Here is a 25,055-nt window from a genome sequence, read left to right as displayed (position 1 = left end):
TGCCTAATAAGTATAAGTACGATCGTTGCTTCTAACAAAGAATGGACAAAGATCAATGTATATCTTTTTATCATATAGTCCAAACAAATTTCTTTATGTTTTGTATTATCAGGTCATTCGCTATATATGTGAGCCCTATATGACAGTGGGTATAGGTGAACCACCACTGTGGTGTCTTTTATGCATGAAGTGCGCATGTGTTTTAAAAATGTGGTGCCATGTCTCATCTAGCTAACAAGCGTTTTTTTTCTTTTGAACATTACAAGCGTTATGATCTATGCAGTGGCGGATCTAGAAAGAGATAGCAGGAGGGTCTGAATAAAGTAGCTAAAAGCTACAGCCCTCATTCTCAACTACATATATCAAAAAATTTTAGCGGGGACTTTATGGGGGCTTCATAGTACTCGCGCCAGTACTGGGGGCTCGATCGAGACCCCACCGTCCCCACGTTGGATCACCCCTGGATCTGTGTATCTGACTGATACTAGCTAAGGGTAGATTATATTAATTCTCTTCTTTCTTTTCTCTTTTCCCCTACCATAACGCAATAACAAAAAGGATAAGGCCTATATATAGAAATAGAGTACTCCCTCCGTTCCAAAATAAGCACAGCCATGAGTTTCCGTGTCCAACTTTAATCGTCCGTATTATTTATTTTTTTAAAAAAACTAAAAAACATAAGTGACGCATCAAGTACTATTCATATTTTATAATCTAACAGCAATAAAAATATTAATCATAAAAAATTCAATAAGATCGACAATCAAAATTGGACACTAAAACTCATGGCTGCGTTTATTTTGGGACAGATGGAGTAACTCCAATGACTAAGCTGAGTTCATTCCAGCTAGTTCCCAACACGAAACAGTGCACATAGAAAACAGGACGGTCCATTATATTAGCACGTGATTAATTAAGCATTAGCTAATTTTTTAAAAAATATATATATCAATATGATTTTTTAAGCAACTTTCGTTTATAAACTTTTGTAAAAAAAAAATAAACCGTTTAGTAGTTTGAAAAGCATGCATGCGGAAAACGAGAGGGGGAGTTGGGAACGCCTGATATCGAAACACAGCCTAAAGCTACTATAACCTTCCCAACCAGGATGAGGCATAAGCTTACACTGATTACACCTCTAAATTTAGAATTCGATGATAATCCATGCAACTACTTCTATTATTTTAGTCCAAAATGCAAGTAATAAGCTTGGTACGTTCTGCATAAATTTAGAACGATCAAAAAAAAAGATAAGTATAGATATTGTATTCTGTTTAGGCTTAATTAATTGATTCAGAAAATAAAATAGTGAAATAACAAAAATTGCAGCACATTACAATGATACACATGCATATCTTAATTAACGTCCACGAACTGACCTTTCACTTTGTGGCAGCCATGGCCCATGAGCCGCTGTCCAGTTTCTATATAAGGCGTTTGAACTGTTTTTAACAATGTGTGTGTGCAGCAGAGTTTGCAATCTTACATGGCTTCTAACATTAGTGCAGCTGCTCCCATGTTGGTAGAAGCTTTCGATGCCTCAGTGTGGGGCGACTTCTTTGTGAACTATACTCCAGAACCGTTACAGGCATGTTTATATTATTGTTTATGTGTACTACTCACAAAATTTATGTAGACACATTCTCTAGCTCTTAATATACATAAGTTTTCTTACATATATGTAATTTCAGTATTTTTAATTAATGCTACAGCATAACCCCCAACACATATATAGTACGTTCATAGTACTCACTTTGGAAATAGATTAAAGAAATACTTAGTTCATATAAATGTTAGTTTTAGTTACATACGTTGCTTTGTAAGACCATTATAACTAAGCAACCCAGAATAATTTATATATCACATATAAATTAAGGCTGAACTAATCTAAGCATCCATTACTAAGGACCTCTTCGGATTGAGGGATTTTTAGAGGATTTTCAAGGGAATACTGTAGATAGAAAATATTTCCTTTCCTGTCATTCGGTTCATAGAAATCAACCCAAAGGAAAATCAGAGGAAAAATTCCTTTCCTGTGGAAACAATAGAGAAACAAAGGAAAATTTCCATCCACTCCTACCTCATTTTTTCTATTTCCTATGTTTTTCCTCTGCCTATCCAAACACATGTTTACCAATCCTATCTACAGAATTCCTGTGTTTTCCAATCCTCCGTTTTACACATACATTCCTATCATATTCCTACGATTTTTCTATTCCTACGTTTTTACATTCCCGTGATCCGAATAAGCCCTAAGTGTAGTTAGTGGTAGTCTCTCTTCTCTTATTAAGCCACATCGCCTCAGTTATTTCTAACCCTTGAATGATTATCTATGGTCCAAATTATCTTCCATCTTTTATTCTCTTATAAAGTCCCTCCTTTTCCTTCTCTCATTGACCCATACCACATTAGTTTTGCTTTTGAATAAGTAATTTATATATAATTGAAATTGTTATAAACCACATCATATTGATTGTTTGTAGCTTTTTGTAATAGTCGATCAAAGATAAAATTTATGTAAAGTATTTATGTTATTTCTACAGTTATTATACAAAACTCTCACAGTAGTATGCAGGGTTTTATCTAGTTATTAATGCTACAGCATAACCCCATCATATATATAGTACATTTTTCATAGTATTCACTTTGGAAATAAACTAAAGAAAGAATTAGTTCATATAAATGTTACTTTTTTTAATGGTACGCACCAGACAGTGCGAGGTTCATATTGATAGAGCAGAAAAAATTACACGATTACAACCCTAGGAGGTTGTAACCAGGAAAACGAAGAAAAAATAGCCACCCCCACGCATCGACAGCACCAACACACATACCCGGGAGAAAGCTAGCATCAAACCAGCCACCGCTAGGCCAACAAAGGAACTACAGCCGATGTCTCCCAAAACCTAACACTAACAACCGACACCAAACCCTCACTCTAGCCACCTCTTTGGGATTGAGGGAAAGAGGGTGAGAGAGAAGAATGGAACCGCTCTCCCCCCTAGGCCCTCCGACGTGGCCAACTAGCATACGCTAGGGCGCCGACACAAGAGGACATGCATCTAGAGAGTAAGCTTGCACCAGTTGTCTAGGAGGATTTTGGCAAGGGGGTTGCCTTGACGACGTCTCCATGGAGAGGAGTGACAAAAACACTGGCGCTGCCATCCGTCAAGGTCTCAAAGAGAGACGAGATTGGGTTTTCACCCGACAGCCCCATTGGAGAAGATGAGACGGCACGACAACGCCCTCAAGAGGGAAAGAGAAGCTCGAAAACGCCATCGTTGCCGGCCGGGCCAAGGCTGAGCAAGGTTTTCACCCGCCGCCCGCCGCCTACGAATCCACAGTTGACGCACAATGTTAGTTTTCGCTATATACATTACTTTGTAAGACAATTATAGGTAAGCAACTTAGACTAATTTATATAGCACATTTAAATTAAGGCTGAACTAATCTAAGCATCCATATTTCCTAATTTGCAGCAGTCTCCATTCGTGTTATATTCATTTACTGTATCCTACCAAGGATATGATTAATTATACATACGTCGGGATTGACAATTAACTAAGTAGTATGTTGTAGGAAGAAAAAAAATCCATTAAACTATTTCGTCGGAACACTTAATCCTCTAAACTATTTTTTTACTCGTTTCCCACCCCAAACTATTGAAAAATTTCACTTTACGCTTTAACACTATTTCTCCTTTATGTTTCCCTCTACATATATAAGACATTTTTCACTAAAATTCTGGTAGGATGACAGATGCATTAAAACATACATCTCAACTTTTTTTTCGATTTTTCTTACAGTTTAATAGAGAGGTAAGAAGCACTTAAGACTTATTTAAACATCAAGATTTAAAATCCAAGCAAATAGTCATGAAACATTTTGAAAATATTTTAGCTTTGATAATGATATCATCTATGGCTCTAAAAAGTTTTAGCTTAAAATACAACTCGTATAAAGAGTAAAAAAAAGGAGATAAATGAAGTGAACCATTTTTAATAGTTTAATTATGAGGTAAAATGATAAAAAAATAGTTAAGGGGGGTTAACTACTTTAGTGAAATAGTTCGGGAGAGTACAATGGACTTCTTTTCCCTCATAAAAAAATATGCTAGAAATTCATATGATTTGATCCCCTTGTGTGTTAGTCAATAATAGTCAGTGTGTGTGCAGAAGTCGGAGGAATGGATGAGGGATAGGCTGATCAATTGAAGGAGGAGGTAACTTTGCTATTTGAAACTTGCAAGGATGTGGAGGAAAAATTGAAACTTGTGGATGTGCTCCAACATTTGGGAATAGACCATCACTTCGAGAGACGTATTGCCGTTGCTTTAAGCGACATTCATGGTGCTGAATTCAACAGCTCCAGCCTCCATGATGTCGCGCTTCGATTCCGTTTGCTTCGGCAGCATGGGCTATGGGTTTCTCCAGGTATAGTATGTGTGTAAACTGCAAATTAACCTAACATATATAATTGGCATTAACTCTAAATTAATTTGTATCTCATGAAGTGGAGAGGCTGGATGCAATGGGTCATTTTTTTTCAACATGTAAAAGAATTGGATTGAAATCGATGATTTTGTATTCTTGTGATAAAAAGATCCCGCATGATTCCTTGCAGATGAGTTCAACAAGTTTAAAGGCCCAGATGGGAGATTCAACGCTGAAGTAATAGATGATCCCATGGGCATGTTGAGCTTATACAATGCAGCTCACCTATTAATTCATGGCGAGGTGGAATTGGAAGACGCTATTTTGCTCTCAAGGCATCAACTCGAAACAATAATAGCAAGAAATCTCAAGTCGTCACCATTATCTCAACAAGTAACACGGGCCCTTCGAATACCTTTACCACGGACCTTGAAGAGGATAGAGGCGCTTAATTATATAGCAGAATACAATCAAGAGCAAGCATGCAATCCCTCTGTGCTCCAACTTGCAAGGCTGGATTTTAACCTTCTGCAACTTCTTCACTTGAGGGAGCTCAAGGAATTTTCTCGGTATATTTAATTTTCCTAAGTACTTGTTTCATGCCACACATTAATCCCCTCTACTTCCATATAGCTAGCACTAGTACAGATTCTTCTATCTATAACGGGCTCTAATATGCCTAGAAATAGCGGGCCGTCACAAGGAAGTCATCTCAATCGGGCCGAAAAGTGCCCGATTGAGATATGGTCATACAGACATGTTAGATGGGCATAAAACTTAAGCCCATCACGGATGACAACTATCAGTGACAAGCCGTAGTTTAGGCCCGATTGAGATAACATTTCATTTCTCAAACGGGCCTAAAGTTGCAGCCCGTCACAGATAACCATGTGACGGGCACCAACTGTAGTCCCGATTGAGATAACATTCCATATTTCAAACGGGCCTCAAGTTAGGGTCCGTCACAGATGACCATCATCCGTGACGTGCACCAATTTGAGGCCCGTTTGAGATAACAACTAGGCCCGTCACAGATGACTCATCAGTGACGGGCTATATACTTAATCTCTATCGGGCATTAACTAAAGCCCGTCACCGATAAGTATTTTTCCATTTTTCATATGAAGTGTTTATATTTGTAAGTTGAACTATAACAAAATAATTAAGTGCAAAATAATAATTTATTTCATGAGTCAAAATAATTTTACGGGTAGTAAATGATTTCAAATGGAAAAAATGTCAACAACAATGTTGTATAACTTATCAAGATTTACAACTTTTAGTTTGGTCATTTTTCTATATAACATTTTTTGAACAGTTTGAATTTGAATTTGAAAATATGACAACTTCAAACAACATTTTCAAATACTAAATGATTTCAATTGAAAAAGTCATCAACAACAAAGTTGAATAACTCATCAAGATCTAGAACTTTTATTTTTGTTATTTCTTCATCCGATAAAATGTTAGCAATATTATTCACAAATTTTACATATATGTGTTATAGTTTATAAAACCAGACAAGAGATATGTTAATTTTGTGAACAATGTTACTGTCACTTTGTCGTATGAAGAAATGACCAAAATAAAAGTTTTAAATCTTGATGAGTTATTCAACTTTGTTGTTGATGACTTTTTCAGTTGATATCATTTAGTATTTGAAAATATTGTATGAAGTTGTCATATTTTCAAATTCAAATTCAAACGGTTCAAAAAATGTTATATAGAAAAATACCCAAAATAAAAGTTATAGATCTTGATGAGTTATACAAGTTTGTTGTTGATGACGTTTTCGGTTGAAGTCGTTCACTGATCTAAAATTCTATTTGAATTTTTCAAACTGAATTTCAAATTTCAAATTGTTTAAATAGAGTCAGATGGAGAAATGACCAAAATAAAAATTTTGCACCTCGATGAGTTCTACAACTTTGGTTTTGGTGACTTTTCCATTTGAAATCATTTAATAACCCCAATTTGACATGTTGGCCTAGGGCTTAATAGGATTAATAGAATACTCATACCAACAAGTTACAACTACTTTTCCGGAAGCCGATCTCCAAAGAACTTTGGTGTTAAGCGTGCTTGGCCTGAAGCAATTTTAAGATGGGTAACCGATCAGGAAGTTCTTCTCAGGTAAATTTATTGCCCGTCACAGATGAACATCTGTGACTTCTAGCCTGTGACGGACGCCGTGCTCGATTGAGATGGGGCTTACCGCCTGATTAAGATGATGGTATCCCTTCTAGTGTAGGATGCCACGATATATTTTGTTTGTGTATCACTAACAATATCATAAATTAATTTCTTTTCCAATATATACTAGTCAATGACATCATCTCAAATTGTCACATAAGTATATAGGCAAATATCATTAAATTTTCGGAGTTGGGTATGGTATTCTTTGTAATAACGTTGCGGGGATGTGGTCATTATTTAAGTTGTCGTGAACTCAGATTTGTACTACTAGTGCAGGATATATAAAAAGGCCTTCCAACTTTCAAAAAATAAATTCCACACTATTATTCTGACTTCTACGTGGTTTCTCTTTGTATGATTTACTAGTTGATACCCAACGCTTTGCAGCGGGATATGTGAATAAATGCATGTTATACATTATAGAAATGATAGATGTGTATGTTTAAATAATATGAAAATGACGTAGAGATAATAATTTGACGCATATTAAGTTCTAAAAATACAACAAATTGTAAATGATATATCATGTTTGCATGATATTTAAAATGTTCTAGATAATAATTGCTAGTGGGTCATGATGTGGCATACTTGCATATGCTTTAAAATACTCTAGATAATAATAGATAATAATTGATAGTGGTTGACGATGTGACTACTTGTATGGTGTGCTTTAGGGCATGTACAATGGTCTTTATTAGCGGTCTCTCTTTGTTGCATTGAGTCTAATAAAGAAAAGATGACTAGTAAGAAAGTATTTTGGTATATTAATGATTAGATACCGTATTGTCTTAACTATTGTAACGTGATAGCCTCTAATTAACGTAGAGACCATACCGGTCTCTACCTTTGTACTTGCCCTTAGGAGTTAGTGGATATCAACTATATATAGATAGTATAGATATGCAATGGAATATTAATCAGATGTTCAACTAATTGATTTAGCAAATCACATCATCACAATTCCATGAAATGAAGCTGTGCATGCACACAAGCTAGATATATGATCGATCCAAATATGTACAATTTTCTCTCCTTCTAATAATATGTATATTGATGTGCAAGGCTATTTGTGCGTTCAAAAAAATAATAAAGACAATTATGATTTAATTTATTGCACAAAGCACACATTTTATGAAGATACAACAAGCTAAAAGTATCCCATATTATTTTCAGGTGGGGAAATAATCTATACGGTGCAGTGGAACTAACCTACTCTCGAGATCGTATAGTTGAATGCTACTTTTGGTCCTATACAATTTACTACGAACAGAAATATGCGCAAGCACGAATCATCCTTGCCAAGATATTCGTGCTAGCAACCTTACTAGATGACACTTATGATATGCATGCTATATTGGAAGAGGGCCAAAAGCTCAATGAAGCAATACAGAGGTGGGAAAGTATTTTTGCTTACTCTTCCTCATCCCTTAATTAACGGAATAAACCATGCTCATTTTTGTTCTTCTAGACAGAATTTTAATGATTTTTTTCCCTTCCAGAAGACCATTTACTTTAAGTTCTACCATTCTAGACATCTCATGTTTTTTTTTCATGACAAAACTACGTTCATATAATTATATTTTTAATATTTTTATGAAAAATACATTTTTAAAAAAATGATACACATGTGCATTAAAGATTGATGTGTTGATGTCCTAACGAAGTGAAAAGAAATGGATCGGAGGGAATAATTCTTTTTTATCACTAGAATATGAGTAAACTACTTGTGAGAACCGATCCTATTGATATTATAATATATATGGTCGCATCCATCTTGCAATTGATTAACTTGTATGTAAACTAAAATGGTTGTGCACAGATGGGATGAGAGTGCCATTTCTGTTTTGCCGGAGTACTTGAAGAATTACTATGCCAAGCTAATGAGTACCTTCAAAGAGATTGAGGATGAACTGAAATCAGAGGAGAAGTACTACATTACTTATGCTGTAAAAGCGGTACAATACTAGTACTCATCAATCCTTTTTACTCCATATGTATGTCATCCTCGTTAATGCAAACAGAGTCATATGGACACTTGCTATGTGTGATCGTGATCGAGCCAACAAAAGTATAACAGGCACAAAATCATAGGCAAAAAGTTGAAGAACACTCACTATGTATAATGTAGGATTGAAACATAGCAAGAGCCAACCAAAGGTAGGATGAATGGTAGTGGTAGAAAAAAAAATCTTGTACAATTGAAATTTCACCGAAAAAGAAAAGGACAAAAAATGGATAACTCTTTTTGTATATTGTTCTGGAACAAATTTAAAGAAATCAAATCAATAAAATCAAGCTGAATTATAAAAGCAATTCTCTCTAATCTCACAGCATAAACTCTAGATGACAAAGCAAAAGTCTAAAGCCCTAATTTTTCTATCCACATGTGTGTCCAATGGGGTCCAGGAGGTGTGGGACCCACCAAACATAGTGAGGAGAGAGTAGAAACCTAGGTGCATAAAACATTGCGACTATTTCATGATTTCATACAAAGGGGTGTAAAGTTCAGACGTGTCATATAGGATATTATATAGGATGTCGCATGGAGTGTTTGGGCACTAATAAAAAAACTAATTACAGAATACATTAGTAAACCATGAGACGGATTTATTAAGCCTAATTAATCCGTCATTAGCAAATATTCACTGTAGCACCACATTGTCAAATCATGAAGCAATTAGGCTCAAAAGATTTGTCTCGCAAATTAGTCGCAATCTGTGCAATTAGTTATTTTTTAGCCTATATTTAATACTTCATGCAGGTGTTCAAACGTTCGATGTGACAGGGTGTAAAATTTTTGTGTGGGATCTAAACAGGGCCAAATACTTCTTCCCTCTCATTTGAATTTGAATAGACCAACCTATATAAGTTTCCAAGGCATGGGCATTGTGGTGTGATATCTACACATTGGCGTATCCAAGGGGTGGATGAGGGGACCACCCAAATATTCCTTGGCCCAAGGTCTATTTATTAAACAACTGAGGAATTATATTTGTACAATTGAATAAAAATTTATAAGCAATGAAGAATTAAGAGTTGGAAACATGAAATGGGTAATTCAAAAAACTAAATATCAAATTGGACCACCCTAAAATAAAATTCTGGATACGCCTCTGCATCCACAGAGTACCTATAGTTTCCATTTGTCAAAGTGAAAATGTGAAATTTGAATTGAATTGACTTGCTTCCAGAAATTTACATAAAAGAGGACTGGTTAAAACTTGCTTTAATTTTTAAAGGGGTTATATTGATGGACAAAGTTATGAAAAATTTACATTAATCCACCGTAAATAAACTAATATTTGAATAAATTATTTAACGTGCATACTTCCGTAGAGTTTGATGCACCCCAATTAGGTTTTAATTAATTTTCAAATTTGACTGTTTTGACTGATTTATTTGACGTGCCAAATTTTAGTTGTTGAAATCAAACCAATTTTACCAAAGCTATTAGTAATGTCTAATTGTGAGAATTATCTTCGAATTTTTGGTGGTACAAAACATGTTGAATGAAAGCTAACGGAAGCCCAAGGACCAGTACTTTCCGCTATATTTGGATTTGAAGGGAGAGAAAGAAAAAAAAAGTGTAGACGTCCGAGCATCGGCAGACAAGAGAAAACATGTATTTGGGATCAACTAGGAGCTCTCAGTGCAAATAGGCTAAACAGCATGTCCGAGTGTGCCCGGGAGCGAGAAAGACATGATCACCAATACAGGTTTGGGCCTCCCAAAGGATAATGACCCTAGTCTTGTTCTTCATCACTATCAAGCAAATTCGTAAAAGTTATAATTAGGAGCTCTTGAGATAGTAGGAAACTAGGTTTCTTGCCCATATCATGCATTTCACCCCTCTATAGGATCTAAAGATGTGTTTTTTATACCCTACGGCTATCGGCTCTCTCTCCTACGACTACGAGAGACAAAAATCCTATTATACAATCATAAGCCTGAGCTAAGTAGCTAACTCCTCGTATGATCTATTGTAACAATAAATATCTCATGGGGCTCCACGTCGAGTCCAACTACAGTCTTTAAAAACCATTTTCCAAGAGAGGCTTGGTCGTCTTGAATACACCGTATCGCTTAGCATTGCTGAGAGGCAACTTGAAGGAATCTATAGTTAATGCGATGGATGGGCTCTGCAGCCTGCGCATCGCTCCCAAGGGTGATGTGGTGACAAACATCCACCAATCTTCTATATGTGAGAATGCCACTTGGCCCTTAACGAGATGACAAGGGGTTCTTACAACACGATATCCGTAGTGTAGGGTCCACCCCCTTTCCTGGGTGTGACTCCATGGTGTAAGCCAAAAATGAGTGACTTATCTGCTCCACTTGACCATGTTGCTCAAGATACACTTAGCAGAGTCTCAAACATTTAGCTTTTCTTGAGCTGACAAAAAAAATATAAATCGGTTGAATGTTCAAGTACTTGAATGCTAATTAATCCAATGAAGTGGATTTTCCTTGTTCACTTAGTGGCCGTTGAAATAATTGGAGCTAAAAAACCACTAACAAACATAGCATATTATATATTCGGCTTGGATCAAGGTGTCGCATTAATTTTTATTATCATTCATCAAGATTTGTTTTTCCTTCTCACCTGCAGTATCAAAGGTTATGCAAGTCTTACCTCCAGGAAGCTGTATGGTTTCATCAGAATTACATACCAAGCTTTCAAGAACATTTGGATGTGTCCATCATCTCCTCGGGCTCTTCAATGCTATCTGTTGTGTCATTTGTTAGTGCCGGTGATTTAGCAACAAAAGAAGCCCTTGAATGGGCCTTTGGTTGCACCGATGCTGTCAAGGCTTGTGGCGAAATTGGACGCTTCCAGGATGACTTGGCTGCATTCAAGGTGTTTATACTATTCCATGAGCAAAGCTGCAGCAAATTCATTAATGTTATCCTCTGTCGGTGTCCTTTTATTTTAGCAAAATCTTTTATGTTATTTTGACATGTGCATGGGATATAATATAATCCTCTATAAAATACTACTCCATTTGAACTGAGTACCTTCGTTTTTTTTTATTTGACATTATTAGTCAGTTCAAATGGAGGGAGTAACTAATTAAGTGTTTGTTGGTCACAGCACGGGAAGGGCAAACTAGATATGGCCACCTCTGTTGAGTCCTACATGAAGGAGCACAATGTCACTGGTGAGGAAGCCACGGCTGTGATAAGTAATCTGGTCGAAGACGCATGGAAAACTATCAATCAAGCACGCTTTGAGCGTTCCTCGCTTGTGCCGGCTGTGAACCGAGTCGCCAACTTAGCGATGAGCATAATGTTCTTCTACCAAGGCAGCGAAGACGCCTACACCTTCAACAAGCTCAGCATGAATATCATCAAGCAGCTGTTCGTCAAGCCTATCCCCATAATCTAGATATTATACTACACTCCATGTGCCAGCAGTGAATTCCTATAGTAAACATGAGATGCCTAGATGATCTTGTCATCATGCAACGTCTTTAATTCTTTGTGAGTGTTGAATAATTGTGTGCACGCATATAATTAGGTGTTTGTGTCCTCGCAAAAAAGAAAAAAGAAAAAAAAAGTGTTTGTGCTTGCAGTTTGCTGGGGTGTTTTGTTGTCGTGCGTGGCAAACTGTTTGCCATGACTTGTGTAATTCTCCCTATATTTCAGTTCAAATGGATCAGAAAAGATGCGCTTGTTGAGGCAGCACAAAAATCTGTGTTCATCTCTGTTTTCACAGTAAGTGTCATTTCGTTGAATACATCACTGTTCATCAAATTGCAATTTTCGACGCTGAGTTTGGACTGAAGAGCAAATAAAATTAGTTAATAATCTAGGGCTGCTTGGCGCATGTATATGTGTGCTCAGTGCTCATGTGGTTTTCCTAATATTACCAGCTTGTTCAGAGAACGTATGGTATTACGGAAAGTACTACTTACTCTTGTGTGCTTTGGATTAAAATCCTCTAACTTATTTTCCTCTAACTTGTGTCATTGATATGTGGGCTCTTTACCTATCGGGTACACATGTCAATGACTCAAAGTCAGAGGGAAGTAAGTTAGAGGATCCTCTTCCGTGTACTTTTGCTGTTTCTTCGGCTCCGTCCATTCAGTCCATGGGGTAGAAGCTGAAGAGTTTTAGCACCTTGTATAAGTAATAGGTCTGAATACGGGCGTAAAATGGATATCCATCTTCTTTTAAAGAAAAATGATCAGCTTTATCTTTAAAGCGCATGGTAGATAGAATCTTGAAGCTGACAGAACCGTCAAGTTTTTATTTATTGAATCAGTTGTTCAAAAGTATAAAAAAAAAAGATTGAGAGCATCAAAACTTACAAATCCAATGCAAAGGAGACGGCTGACAGCCCTTGTAATAAGTTTGGCAAATCAATGAATCAAGCAGTTTAGATGTTACCAGGTTCTCCCATCAGGCATTCAACAGGTAATAGTGGATCGCTCTCGGACAAGCAGCGTCTGTCATCATCTTTACAGTTGCATGTCGTGTGTTGTCAGATGCTTATACTTCTGATCCACATTTGATGATCTTGCAGCCTCTGTCAAACCCTTGGTAACAACCAACTTAAGAATCTCAACACCCTCTTCTATGGCTGAATCAATCTAGGATAAAACAAAACATGCAAAGCGTAAGACTACCTGTCACAGCACAATTCTTCAGGGTCGCTACATACAGAATAATAAAAACTGTGACAGTGAAATAATTATGTCAAATATGGTGCTTCCAGAAATATGATGTACCAGAATGATTCCATGGAAAAAAACGCTAATGAGTGACAGAGATTGTCATAACAAGTCCTCCAAGTACCTTCAGGAACCCCAGCAGTTCAATTTTGAGGACATGGTGACATTATTACCTAAAACAATTTGAGATTTAAGAGATCTCAAGGGCTGTAAACTTCACAGGATTGGCTTGGCACACCACATGGAAGTTGACCAGAAGGTAATCTTCTAAACATAGACATGTTGCAAGCCTATAAATCATCTCTCATTTGCGTATAGCACAACAAAATTTATTCAGATTTAACTGAAGTAGAATAAATCTAGGTGCGGCTCACTTCCATGCAGAATATAGCCATGGTTTTGGTCATATGGATATATCCCAGCAAATGAGCACGATCATCCGGTGAGAATTATGAAAGTAAATCATCCAATGGTTACTGTACAAAAACTCAGAAAAGGGCATGACGCTAACAAGTACTAGCCATATAGATATTTACCCGTTCTCGACCGGTCTTATTAAACTTCTGGAGCACAAAAGCTTTGGGGTCCATTTGGCCAGGTGGCCGTCCAATTCCTGAATAAGTTAAAGTATAAGAATATTTATCCACATTAAGGGAGGGAAATGAACACAGATGTCGAACCTACCAATCCTTAATCGACCAAATTCTCGGTTCTTACGAAAATGGTATATCAAGCTCTTCACCCTGATAAGCTAGAAAGGTAAATATTTTGTCAATGTAAAAAAAAAACTTATTTACAAACAGAAAATAGGATCATATAGCTAATAGTAAAATAAATGAGTAAAATAAGAGAACACTAATAAGAGTGTCATTATATCTGGTAGACCTTTCAAGAGAACTATGGCTGTCTCAGGCTATGTAAAAGGGAAAAAAAAAGAACATGTCCATATGGGGAAAATGGAAAGGTGCATGCAGAAATTGCCACTACAAACGAGAAAAATTTATTAAGTAAAAATATTAGAAGGGAACAATATGTTGTCTCTTCCTGATGAGGTTGTCAGAAAGTTGCTTATCAGGTCAGTCTTTTAAATGACAAATTAATTTCAACAAATTACTTCATTAAAACACATGATTATAAAATCAACAGACCCATTATGGCGCCCATATCCTCCTTTAGGTTGTAAACGAAGAACTCCACAGGGCAGGTCCATGTCATCAAATGCCTAAAACTCACAATAGAGAAATCAGATTGCCATGTAACTTAGCGCTCATAAAGATTAGATATTACAATACTAACCACAAGGACGCGATTAAGTGGTAATTTATAATAGGCAGCAAGTGGCCCAACCTGCAATAGGCCAAAAAGGGACTTATCACCAATAGTCATCAGATCAGGCTCAGTGTATTATAACCATTTTTTTATTTCCAGTTAAAGAAATTTCTACAAGCTGAATTATACACGACCTTTCTATAAATAAGACACAGAACTAACCAAAACAGACATTGGTATGTATTTTATTCTGTATTGAGATTTCAAGTTCAAATCATAGCAACTAAAATATCTGATTGCTGATAGGATTTTGGTTGCACCAACCAAAATAAAGCTCAGACATAATTGATTTTAGGGGGAAATGGTTCTTAGCAAATCATTGTGATTCAATTAGCACCATAAGAAACATTCATGCATTCATCAAAAACATAATTGATTTTGTTGAGGGCTTGAAGAGGAGACAGAACTGTTGGAAGATAAGTAGTGGCAATAAACCATGAACCAGAACGGTTGGGTTTTAGAGTTCAGGGACAAAAATTAAACCATGCCAAGAGTTGACACGAAATAGACTTATTCCAAGATAGTAAGGAATAGTAGAAATCAGATACTAAAACATGGAAAGACTTCTAAAAGTGATGCTTACAGATTCACCACTGAGATTCATATATGTTTGAGGCTTAGCAAGCAAAACAGGTACACCTTCGACCATTCCTGCATCAATGGAAAGACAAGACAACAGTTTCAATTCAGCCCTTTCAACCGAGAGAACAGAGTATATATTGCTCAAAATATAAAAATACATTCTCTATGGGATCAGATGTAATGAACCAGACCTTCCCCAAATAGTGCCTTGAAGGGATGCCTGGTTAGAGATATACCCTGAGACTGTGCAAACATGTCTATCATATCAAACCCAACCTGCAGCGAAAAAGGGTGTCATAGGATTCTGAAAATAAATGACCAAGACAAGAATGAGATGCAAAGCTTACATTGTGTCTGGTGCATTGATACTTCTCACCAGGGTTGCCGAGACCAACAAAGAGCCATGGATTTATCACGGAGCATGACGAAGAAGATGAAGATAATGAGGTCTGAGAGGTTGAAGCATGACGCTTGGATATGAAAGGGGCAAGTCTTGTCCAAAGCTTTCCTCGCATGGCTTTACTCGACGTTAGTAATTCCAAACATCCACCAGATCCAAAAACAGATGCGGCAGTCTGCAGCAGAAGACCAGATTATTCTTTCGGACACACAACAGAAACAATAGTATACATAGCAATCAAAATGATGTGGACTATTAATAAGCCTCGCTCATTCAACGCCAATACGGCAATACACATGGCAATCATGGAAGGAAGCGCGCCACTAACCATCGCCATGCGGCACGGGCATTACGTCGAACAGCTCTGATGCACACCTACACGGGGAAGTCTAATTCGACGCCCTAATCCTTGTAAATCACACAGGTTTAGAGGCTACGCGACACAAGATCGTCGAGATGCTGCTTACATATGGCGGGGACCCCCGCTGCGGAGTGAGCGGCGACGAGGGGGAGGAAGCAAGCAAGCAAGCAAGGAGGGCAACAAGAAACGGCCGGTCCCCTCCGAGGCACGCGGCGGGGAAGCAACCAGCCAGCAAGCCGCCGGCGCAAAGGAGGCGGACCTCGAGCGCGAGAAATGGAGGCGGCGATCGCCGAGGAGGGAGGCAGCGACGCCGCTGGGCTTGGGGGGAAGGCGCTTTCGGAGCTGGAAGCGAGGGAGGCGGCGGCGCTCGGGGAAGGGAGAGGGACGAGAGTGGCGGCGACCGGCGAGGATGTTGGGCCCTGTGGGCTATGGTGCAATTTCTCCCTGGGTTTGGGCCGATTTGGACCAGTATATTTTACTTTTGGAATAAGTCCACTTAGGCCCTCTTTGTTTAGACTTATAAGCCAACTTATAAGTCAAAAAGTATAAACCTAAACAAACAAACAGCTTTTTTGTTTGGTTTTTTTAAGCCATAAGCCACTCTAACACTATTAAGCCAAAAGCTAGGTTGGAGAAGCTTTTTTGGCTTATGTGAGATAGATGCATGACTCCACCATTAAACTTAGAACATTAAATCCACCGGCTTATAAATCATATAAGCCAATAAACTGACTTAAAAGTCTAAGCTAATAAGCCTAAGCCCAAACAAAGAGGGCCTTATTATCCCTCAACTTTACGTCGAGCTCGTTTGACATCCCTAAACAAATCACTTTTAACCGAAAATTCATACATGGGGATTTACAGAAAAATCAGTTGAGTTTTCATGGAAACCAGAGGATATGTAAATCCCCCACGTTCCAAACTCCAATTTCCAAAGGCTTGTGCTGGCCAAAAGTTGCATCATATCATTCGTTCATGTGCATGCACAAGCACAGCCGGGCGGCGCCGGCGACGATTATTAGCCTCTCTCTTAGCTTAGCTCCGGGGAGATTATAAAAAGAGCCCCCAAAGCGCCGAACCGCCGTGCCCTTTTTTGCTCCATCAAGCAATGCGGTGCACTGCAGCTCGCGCGGCCGACTGCGCCCCTTTCCGCCGGCAACCGCATTGCGTAAATGCGTACTCCTACTACGTACCCAGCAGCACAGATCATCATCATCAAGTAGTAAATAATACTCCCTCCATTTCAAAATATTTGACACCGTTGAATTTTTAGCACACGTTTGACCGTTCATCTTATTAAAAAAATATGAAATATGTAAAACTATATGTGCACATAAAAGTATATTTAACCATGAATCAAATGATATGAAAAGAATAAATAATTACTTAAATTTTTTGAATAAAACGAATGGTCAAACACGTACTTAAAAAATCAACAGTGTTAAATATTTTGAAATGGAGGGAGTACTTTTGTCCGCGTAGCGAATCAGGCAGCGGTTGTACACACATGTACAGATCGATCATCTCTAGTGATCAGATTAACTAATTAACTAACTAGCTTTGATCACGAACAATGCATGATAGGTTTAGCCAAAAGAGATCGAGTAGTTCAGTGATGAGTCTAAGCAAATTAAAGATGGTGATGATGATGAGACGCCTTCCTTTCGGCCTGCCATGACCATGAGCATAGTACTGCATAGGAGTACATGACCAATTGGCGCCTGTGGCCTACGCTAACCCGCTAACGCCTAATGATTCCAAGCGAGAGAGTCGCAGTCCCCATCGATGCGCCAGTGGCGAGACGCAGGTTTTCTCCCTCTCTCGCGTGTTCGTCATGTGTTCCGTTCGTCCTCTCTCTCACGTCAGGTCGTTTCAGATTAGCTCTGAAATCTTCTCCCGGACAAGTTGCTATATATCCCTGCATTGCTGGTCATGGGGAGCAGTCCGGCATTTGGGGGAACTCAAACGTTGTCTGTGTCTGGCAATAAACGCCTGAAGCTCAAAGCTCGATCGATCAGAGAGAAAATAAATGGAGAGAGGGAACAAAATGTGAAGGATGATTTGTGTAAAAGTTCTTTTTTACTAAAAAAAATAGAGAGAGAGAATGGTTAGTGGAGGTTGCTGTTCACAAAGTGAAATTCTGCTACTCAATGATTGATAGCCTACGAATGTGATCAAGCATCAAAGTTATACTACGAGCCAGTACTTGAAACAACGAGAGAGATCATCTTAGAATTCAGTAAACTTTAAGCTAGTGAGTGTATATTTAACTGCAGTACTAGCAGTGCTGCTTTTCATGATACCTGCATGTGTGTCCTAGCTTGTTTAGTAATACTCCTACTTAACAGTGCAAAGAGTAGCATTAGGATGAGGATAATAATAATAGTCTCTATTTCTGAAGAAGAAAGGCTGAACACAATCGAATGGGAGCAAGCAAGCTTCAGTGTCGGCTCTGTCATTTTTTCAAATAACAACAAGATTCTTCTGCTCTTTGCCACCCTCCTTATGATTTCCAGTCTGACTCTGACAAAATGCTTTACACTCACACACTAAAGAAATGTACTTAGCCAATATAGCCATTAGGTAGTTTATTAAAATAAACCGGTTGGTGACAACCTACTACATAGAGTATATAGATTGGCAATTTAATTAGGTTGCATGGCCCACATGACAGAGAGGAGCTAATGCATATGCTGGCATGCTAAGCTTTCCAGGCAATTTGGGTGCCAAAGAATACCTACCCTTTTGTTTAACTAAGCCTTGGCCTTTGCCTTTGCTTCTCTTTTGCCTTAAGCCCCCTCTTTTGATCCTCCTTTTGGCTTATAAAAAACCCAGGGCTTAGTCATGCACCATCATGGAATTTTCACTTTCTTGTTAAACGCCAATGCTGGTCCACGGGAATCCAGCGAGTAATTGCATGCAACAACTAAGATATCAATCTTTGTTGTTTTGTTTTATGATCAAACATAATTTAAGATACTAGTAGTCTCATCTCAAAAGAAACTAAGATATCAATCAAGTATATTAAATACAATTATTCCCCTTCACTTTGTAGCAGGCTATTCTCAATATGGAATCAAGATCCTCTGTTGGTAGCAAAAGGAAATTACAAAACTTTAAGACTACAAAACTCAACAAGCAAAAGAATAGCACATCAAGATTTGCCTTAAAATTAACATTTCTCATGACTTAATGTGCATTATGCAAACTACCCTGCTGATGATAAGCCTGCTTTGGAGTACTCCACATGGTAATTTAAGATATAAACATTGTGAACCATATCTTATACAGAGTCAGTGCCACAAATGATTTGCACCTCACATGGCACCAATTCAACCAGCAGGGGGCAGCTTTTAGACCAGAAGAATAACAGAAAGCCATTGCCCGTGCAAATTTTTATGGCAGAAAGTTTGTTCGCCCTGGGATCCCCACACACATACTTCAAAATTGGGAGATAATCTTGAGGCCAGCGGTATGATGAGATATCAGACCAAAGTTTAGATTCAACCATGCTGAGATAAGGTGACAACAAGAGCATCACATTGTTCATCACAAAATGCCGCTTGAGGTTAGCAAGAATAACAAGGTCGATCGACGATAAGCATTTCTGGAGTTTTACACTCAGTTTATTAATTGAAGCTGATTAATGTTCTACTCATGGAAATGACCGAGTGTAAAACCGTACATTAAGCTCAGATGTGAGAATAGTTCAGTTCCTATAAAACTCCTGTGTTCCAAAGGAGACATTATTAGAAGAAAAACCGTTTTATCACTTGAGGGATAATTGCTCTTATTATTTGCAACTCTAGAGCTTATAATTGATACCTAGCTGCTGTCACGTCCTGATGGAGTAGTGACGGCACTCGACAGAAACAGCAATTTAGGCGATGGAATTTGGCAACATTCCCTGTATTTTTCCCTGTTCATTGTTCCTGTGCCACTTTGATCCATATATATATATATATATATGATTAATCTTTTTCCATGACACATTTGGCATGAATCGGCATGATTGGAGCTAACCATTTTCCCTCCCGGCAGTTCTTACCCTGCATCATCAGAGTGGTCATTAGGAGAGACAAGAAGCAACTGCAGGAAAGCCTACATGATGCGCACTCCCCCCCCCCCCCCCCCCCAACTCCTTTTTTCAGATTGTAACTCATGGCTCATCAATCCTTCCTAGCCAAAATGACTCTGCAGCAGCAGCTTGTGTGCCCTCACCATCATCATCATCATCAAGATAGCCAAAATGACTATGCAAATTGCAATAGCAGCAGTGTTTTTGTTATTTTGTACTACTACTACTACTACTACTAGTAGCAACTTTTGAACAGAGCTAGCTTAGCCCATCAGATATTCAGAATTTCAGATACTCACTCATGCAGAGTCACAGCTTGTATAGTTGTAATGCATGCATGTAGCTCTAGCTTTACGCACGCACTCCCACACCGCACACTCGCCAGTTAGCCCTTAAATCCTAATTATAAGATTTAAGACCTTTCTCTTCACTTCACCTCTCTCTCTCTCTCTCTCTCTCTCTCTCTCTCTCTCTCTACTCTCTCCCTACAAGTTTCTTGACACCCAACTGCAAGTCTGCAAAGCACAGAAGAAGCTTAGCACACGCTTGCAGCTGAACTAGGAGACAACCAAACAAGCCATCCTTTTGCACTGATCACACTTACTGTTAGTACTCCATTGTGATTTGTGGAGAGAGAGAGGGAGAGAGAGAGAGAGAGAGAGAGAGAGAGAGATGGGCGTGGCGACGGTGACAGAGCTGAGGCAGAGCTTCTCCGGGAAGAGGGCATTAAGACCAACCCTCACCAGCCGCCATGCCAATGAATGGTGAGTACGCCATTGTTTTGATCATTGTTCATGTCACCTGTCCATGAATTATGGAAGATTTTGCATGACAATCAGATGAATTATGGATGATTTTGCATGCTAAATTGTGACATGGATGGTGGCCGTCTTGTTCTTGCATGCAGGCCTCCGACCGACGTCTCCAGCGACCTCACCGTCGAGGTCGGCACGTCCAGCTTCGCCCTGCACAAGGTAAGAGCAGGTTCATCTTCTTCTTCTTCTTGTTGGTTGCACGAAGAAATCGAGATTAAGAATGGTGTGCTAATGGCGACGGCATAGCTGCTCGCGCAGTTCCCGCTGGTGTCCCGGAGCGGCAAGATCCGGCGGGCGGTGGCCGAGGCCAAGGACGGCAAGCTGGCGCGCCTCGGGCTCCACGGCACGCCGGGCGGCGCGGCGGCGTTCGAGCTCGCCGCCAAGTTCTGCTACGGCGTGGGCGTGGACGTCACGGTGGGCAACGTCGCCATGCTCCGGTGCGCCGCGCACTACCTGCAGATGACGGAGGACTTCTCCGACAAGAACCTGGAGCTCCGCGCCGAGGCGTTCCTCCGCGACGCCGTGCTCCCCAGCATCGCCGGCTCCGTCGCCGTGCTCCGCAGCTGCGAGGCGCTGCTCCCGGCCGCCGAGGACGTCAACCTCGTCCCGCGCCTCATCGCCGCCATCGCCAACAACGTCTGCAAGGAGCAGCTCACCTCCGGGCTGTCCAAGCTGGACCAGCTCAAGCCGCCGCCGCCGCCGCAGGCGGTGGTGGTGGCCGCCGCCGCCGCCGGCGACCTCGACTCGCCGGGGGACTGGTGGGGCAAGTCAGTCGCCGGCCTCGGGCTCGACTTCTTCCAGCGGCTGCTCTCCGCCGTCAAGTCCAAGGGGCTCAAGCAGGAGACGGTCACCCGCATCCTCATAAACTACGCCCAGAACTCGCTCCACGGGCTCATGGCGAGGGACATCGCGGCCGCCGCCAAATGCGGCGGCGGCGGCGGCGACACCGACGCCGTCAAGAAGCAGCGCGCCGTGGTGGAGACCATCGTGGGGTTGCTCCCGGCGCAGTCGAAGAAGAGCCCCGTGCCGATGGCCTTCCTGTCGGGGCTCCTCAAGACGGCGATGGCGGCGTCGGCGTCGAGCATCTGCAGGGCCGACCTGGAGAAGCGGATCGGGATGCAGCTCGACCAGGCCATCCTGGAGGACATCCTCGTCGCCGCCGGGCCCGTCTCCGCCGCGGCGGCGGCGGCGGCGGTGGAGCACACGCTGTACGACACGGACGTGGTGGCGAGGATCTTCGCGGTGTTCCTCAACCTCGACGACGACAGCAACGACGAGGACGCCGTCGTCGTCGGCGGCGGGTGCGGCGCGTTCGACTACGACAGCCCGAGGTCCCCCAAGCAGAGCCTCCTCGTGAAGGCGTCGAAGCTGCTCGACAGCTACCTCGCCGAGATCGCCCTCGACTCCAACCTCCTCCCCTCCAAGTTCATCTCCCTCGCCGAGCTCCTCCCCGACCACGCCCGCCTCGTCACCGACGGCCTCTACCGCGCCGTCGACATCTTCCTCAAGGCAAGCAAGCAAGCAAGCGACATTGCAATCTTCTTCTCCGATACGACTAACTCTCGATGATTTTGATCGAGCAGGTGCACCCGAACATCAAGGAAGCGGAGAGGTACAGGATGTGCAAGGCGATCGACTGCCAGCGCCTGACCCCGGACGCGTGCAGCCACGCGGCGCAGAACGAGCGCCTCCCCGTGCAGATGGCCGTGCAGGTGCTCTACTTCGAGCAGCTCCGCCTCCGCAGCGCGATCCAGGCCACCGGCACCACCACCACAACCACTAACACCAGCATCGGCGGCGCGCACGACGCGGCGCTCTTCTTCGGGTGCGCCGCCGCCGCCGCGGCGCCGCGGTCGGGGAGCGGGGTGGGTAGCGGGGCGATGTCGCCGCGGGACAGCTACGCGTCGGTGCGGCGGGAGAACCGGGAGCTGAAGCTGGAGGTGGCGCGGATGCGGATGCGGCTGACGGACCTGGAGAAGGACCAGGTGAGCATGCGGCGGGAGCTGGTGCGCGTCGGCCCGGCGAACCGCCTCCTCCGCGGCCTCGCGCGGCGACTCGGCTCGCTCTTCCACTTCCGGGGCGCCGCCGCCGAGCCGGGCCTCCAGCAGCTCGGCGCCAAGGCCACCGCCGACGCCAAGGTCCTCTTCCAGCGCCGCCGCCGCCACTCCATCTCCTGATCATGGTGACGACGATGGTGATGGTGCAATTAATGAATTTTTGGATGTTGTTGTTGTTGTGAATTTTTGTGGGATTTGGATGCGAATTTGCAGTTGTTGTAATATGGGGATTGTTATTGATGGATGGATGGATGATTTCGATGTAGGTGTACAAATTAATGTGCAGATTATGGATCATATGCTAAGTTTCTGTGATGTATAAGATGGCTGATTGTTCTTCCTCTTGCTGAGAGTACAAAGCTACTAACACATTTAAAACATGTCACGCATACTAACTGTTGAAATTCTCACACAAAAAAATTGTTCAAACAGCAAATCGGAAAATAAATTGTTCAAACAACAAAGTAGAAATTGTTGAAATTCTCACATATATAAATTGTTCAAACAGCAATGCAACAAATGGTCAAATTCTCTCACACACAGCAATGCAACAAATGGTCAAATTCTCTCACACACAAATTGTTCAAACAGCAAAGCAGAAAAGTTCAAACAGCAAAGCAGAAAAGTCTAAAAAAATTATAAAAAATATCAACAAAGCAGAAATTGTTGAAATTATCACATATATAAATTGTTCAAACAGCAATGCAACAAATGGTCAAATTCTCTCACACAAATTGTTCAAACAGCAAAGCAGAAAAGTCTAAAAAAAATTTAAAAAAATATCGCTAGAGGAAGGGCTTGAACCTTCGACCTTGTGGTTAACAGCCACACGCTCTAACCATCTGAGCTACTCCAGCTACCTGTCCTTTTATTTCTATCCTTATTTTTATATTTTTTTTCTGACAGAGGTGCACTATCAACAGAGTAAATTCGCTCGACGAATCGATAAATTACCCCTGAGAGTATAGTGTTTCATTATGTATTACGCAAGGAGATTCTCAAAAATTACCTATTTTCTTAATATATTCAGGTGGGGATTCTCTCCCCCCGGTGATTCTCTCACTGGATCATTTGAATCGACCGTGGTCGGAAGCACAGCCTTTTTCCTCCACGCTAGATGTTAGTGTGCGAGGAAGGCCACCAGCTTGGCATGCTCAATCTAACAGCTCCGTGCTCCAGGGCTCCAGGCCATCTCGCCTCCACGGACCATGGTTCCGCCCTCGTCTCTTTCTCCCTGAGATTGAGCACCACTACTGTCGCCCTCCAACATGCCCCTGCAGCAACCCTCGAGTTCGCTCCCGCAGCCACAATAGACCATGCCGTCTGCCGCTGCCGAGTTCATCGACTACACCATCCTACACCTCGCCTACCGCTGTGCCATGGAGGATGAAGAAGACGTAGGGGCAGGGGGAATAAGTGACGGAAGTTCTAACGGAGTGCTAAAAGAAGTAGCGGAGATATACTATTAAAGTGAACCACAAACTTTCAATGCTATAAAAACGAAAACAAGAACTTTCGATGCTATAGAACTAATTTTGCCAAAAAGACCTATTTCTAGATTTACATTGCAAATTTGCATTGCCTTTCTTGGGCTGTGTTGGGCCGACTTCTGAACAGAAACTGACCCAATCTCACAAGAACAAAAGTTGCAAGCTTCTAATTCAAACTGTATTGACCTTTTCGATTGGGCTCATAGCACTTGAAGCCCAACATGTGCTTCACAAGGCCTATTTTTTTTTTGTTAAACCTATTTTTTATATATAAAAAGGAAATGAAAAAGGTATTCATCCCAGTAATAAATAGTTGGCATTTAGGATGATTAGGTCAAACTTTATTCCCATATATTGTTTAGTTTAAAAAAAATAAAAATGTTATACATAGATTTATTATATTTAAAAATACAATATAATAAAATTATTAAATATTATAAATTTATTTTAAGATATTTCTTGAAAATTTATTATTCATTAAAAATCCAGGAATACTGCCAGGGCTTTGCCTAGCAGTTTAATTTTAAAATGAAAGAGAATATTTACAAAGTTACAGGGAAAAGAACAAAAGTGAAAGAAAAACAGGATTCCTATATAGTTTGTATCCAATCGGAAACTAGTTGTTTGAGAGGATCTTTCA

General features: G+C 40.8%; 2 protein-coding genes, 1 non-coding gene and 1 pseudogene across 7 annotated transcripts; 2 read left to right on the top strand and 2 right to left on the bottom strand.

The window, feature by feature from the left end:
• The first annotated feature begins 1,441 nt into the window (after positions 1-1,441).
• LOC9266636 (tau-cadinol synthase-like) lies at positions 1,442-12,320 on the top strand (annotated as a pseudogene).
• Positions 11,172-16,408, bottom strand: LOC4332828 (CRS2-like protein, chloroplastic). 4 transcript variants are annotated; one of them, XR_010739774.1, is made up of 11 exons: positions 15,943-16,386; positions 15,562-15,789; positions 15,406-15,490; positions 15,216-15,283; positions 14,600-14,650; positions 14,452-14,525; positions 13,988-14,046; positions 13,840-13,916; positions 12,941-13,222; positions 12,545-12,732; positions 11,172-11,513 (listed from the first exon to the last, which is right to left on the bottom strand). XR_010739774.1 is itself a non-coding variant. In NM_001417766.1 (9 exons), the coding sequence occupies exons 1-9, from the start codon at positions 15,949-15,951 to the stop codon at positions 13,091-13,093; spliced, it is 783 nt and encodes a 260-aa protein (NP_001404695.1). In that variant the 5' UTR covers positions 15,952-16,408; the 3' UTR covers positions 12,855-13,090. The 4 variants fall into 4 exon arrangements, 2 of the variants coding, with proteins under 2 accessions (NP_001404695.1, XP_015632232.1); XR_003241390.2 differs by lacking the exon at positions 11,172-11,513 and having other exon boundaries at positions 12,282-12,732; NM_001417766.1 differs by lacking the exons at positions 11,172-11,513; positions 12,545-12,732 and having other exon boundaries at positions 12,855-13,222; positions 15,943-16,408.
• A 4,161-nt stretch (positions 16,409-20,569) lies between these two features.
• On the top strand, positions 20,570-23,240 carry LOC4332827 (BTB/POZ domain-containing protein At1g03010). 2 transcript variants are annotated; one of them, XM_015773604.3, is made up of 4 exons: positions 20,570-20,817; positions 20,961-21,027; positions 21,115-22,377; positions 22,452-23,240. In XM_015773604.3, exons 1-4 carry the CDS (start codon positions 20,726-20,728, stop codon positions 23,043-23,045), a joined length of 2,016 nt encoding a protein of 671 aa, XP_015629090.1. In that variant the 5' UTR covers positions 20,570-20,725; the 3' UTR covers positions 23,046-23,240. The 2 variants fall into 2 exon arrangements, with proteins under 2 accessions (XP_015629090.1, XP_015629091.1); XM_015773605.3 differs by having other exon boundaries at positions 20,577-20,817; positions 21,127-22,377.
• A 468-nt stretch (positions 23,241-23,708) lies between these two features.
• TRNAN-GUU (transfer RNA asparagine (anticodon GUU)) lies at positions 23,709-23,782 on the bottom strand. The gene has a single exon. It is a non-coding gene; the product is annotated as a tRNA-Asn (tRNA).
• Between the last annotated feature and the right edge of the window lie 1,273 nt (positions 23,783-25,055).

Source organism: Oryza sativa, chromosome 3 (genome assembly GCF_034140825.1).
Source record: "Oryza sativa Japonica Group chromosome 3, ASM3414082v1".
Classification (NCBI taxonomy): domain Eukaryota; kingdom Viridiplantae; phylum Streptophyta; class Magnoliopsida; order Poales; family Poaceae; genus Oryza; species Oryza sativa.
Note: the sequence above shows the minus strand (reverse complement) of the source record. Positions and strands in the feature narration are given on the sequence as shown.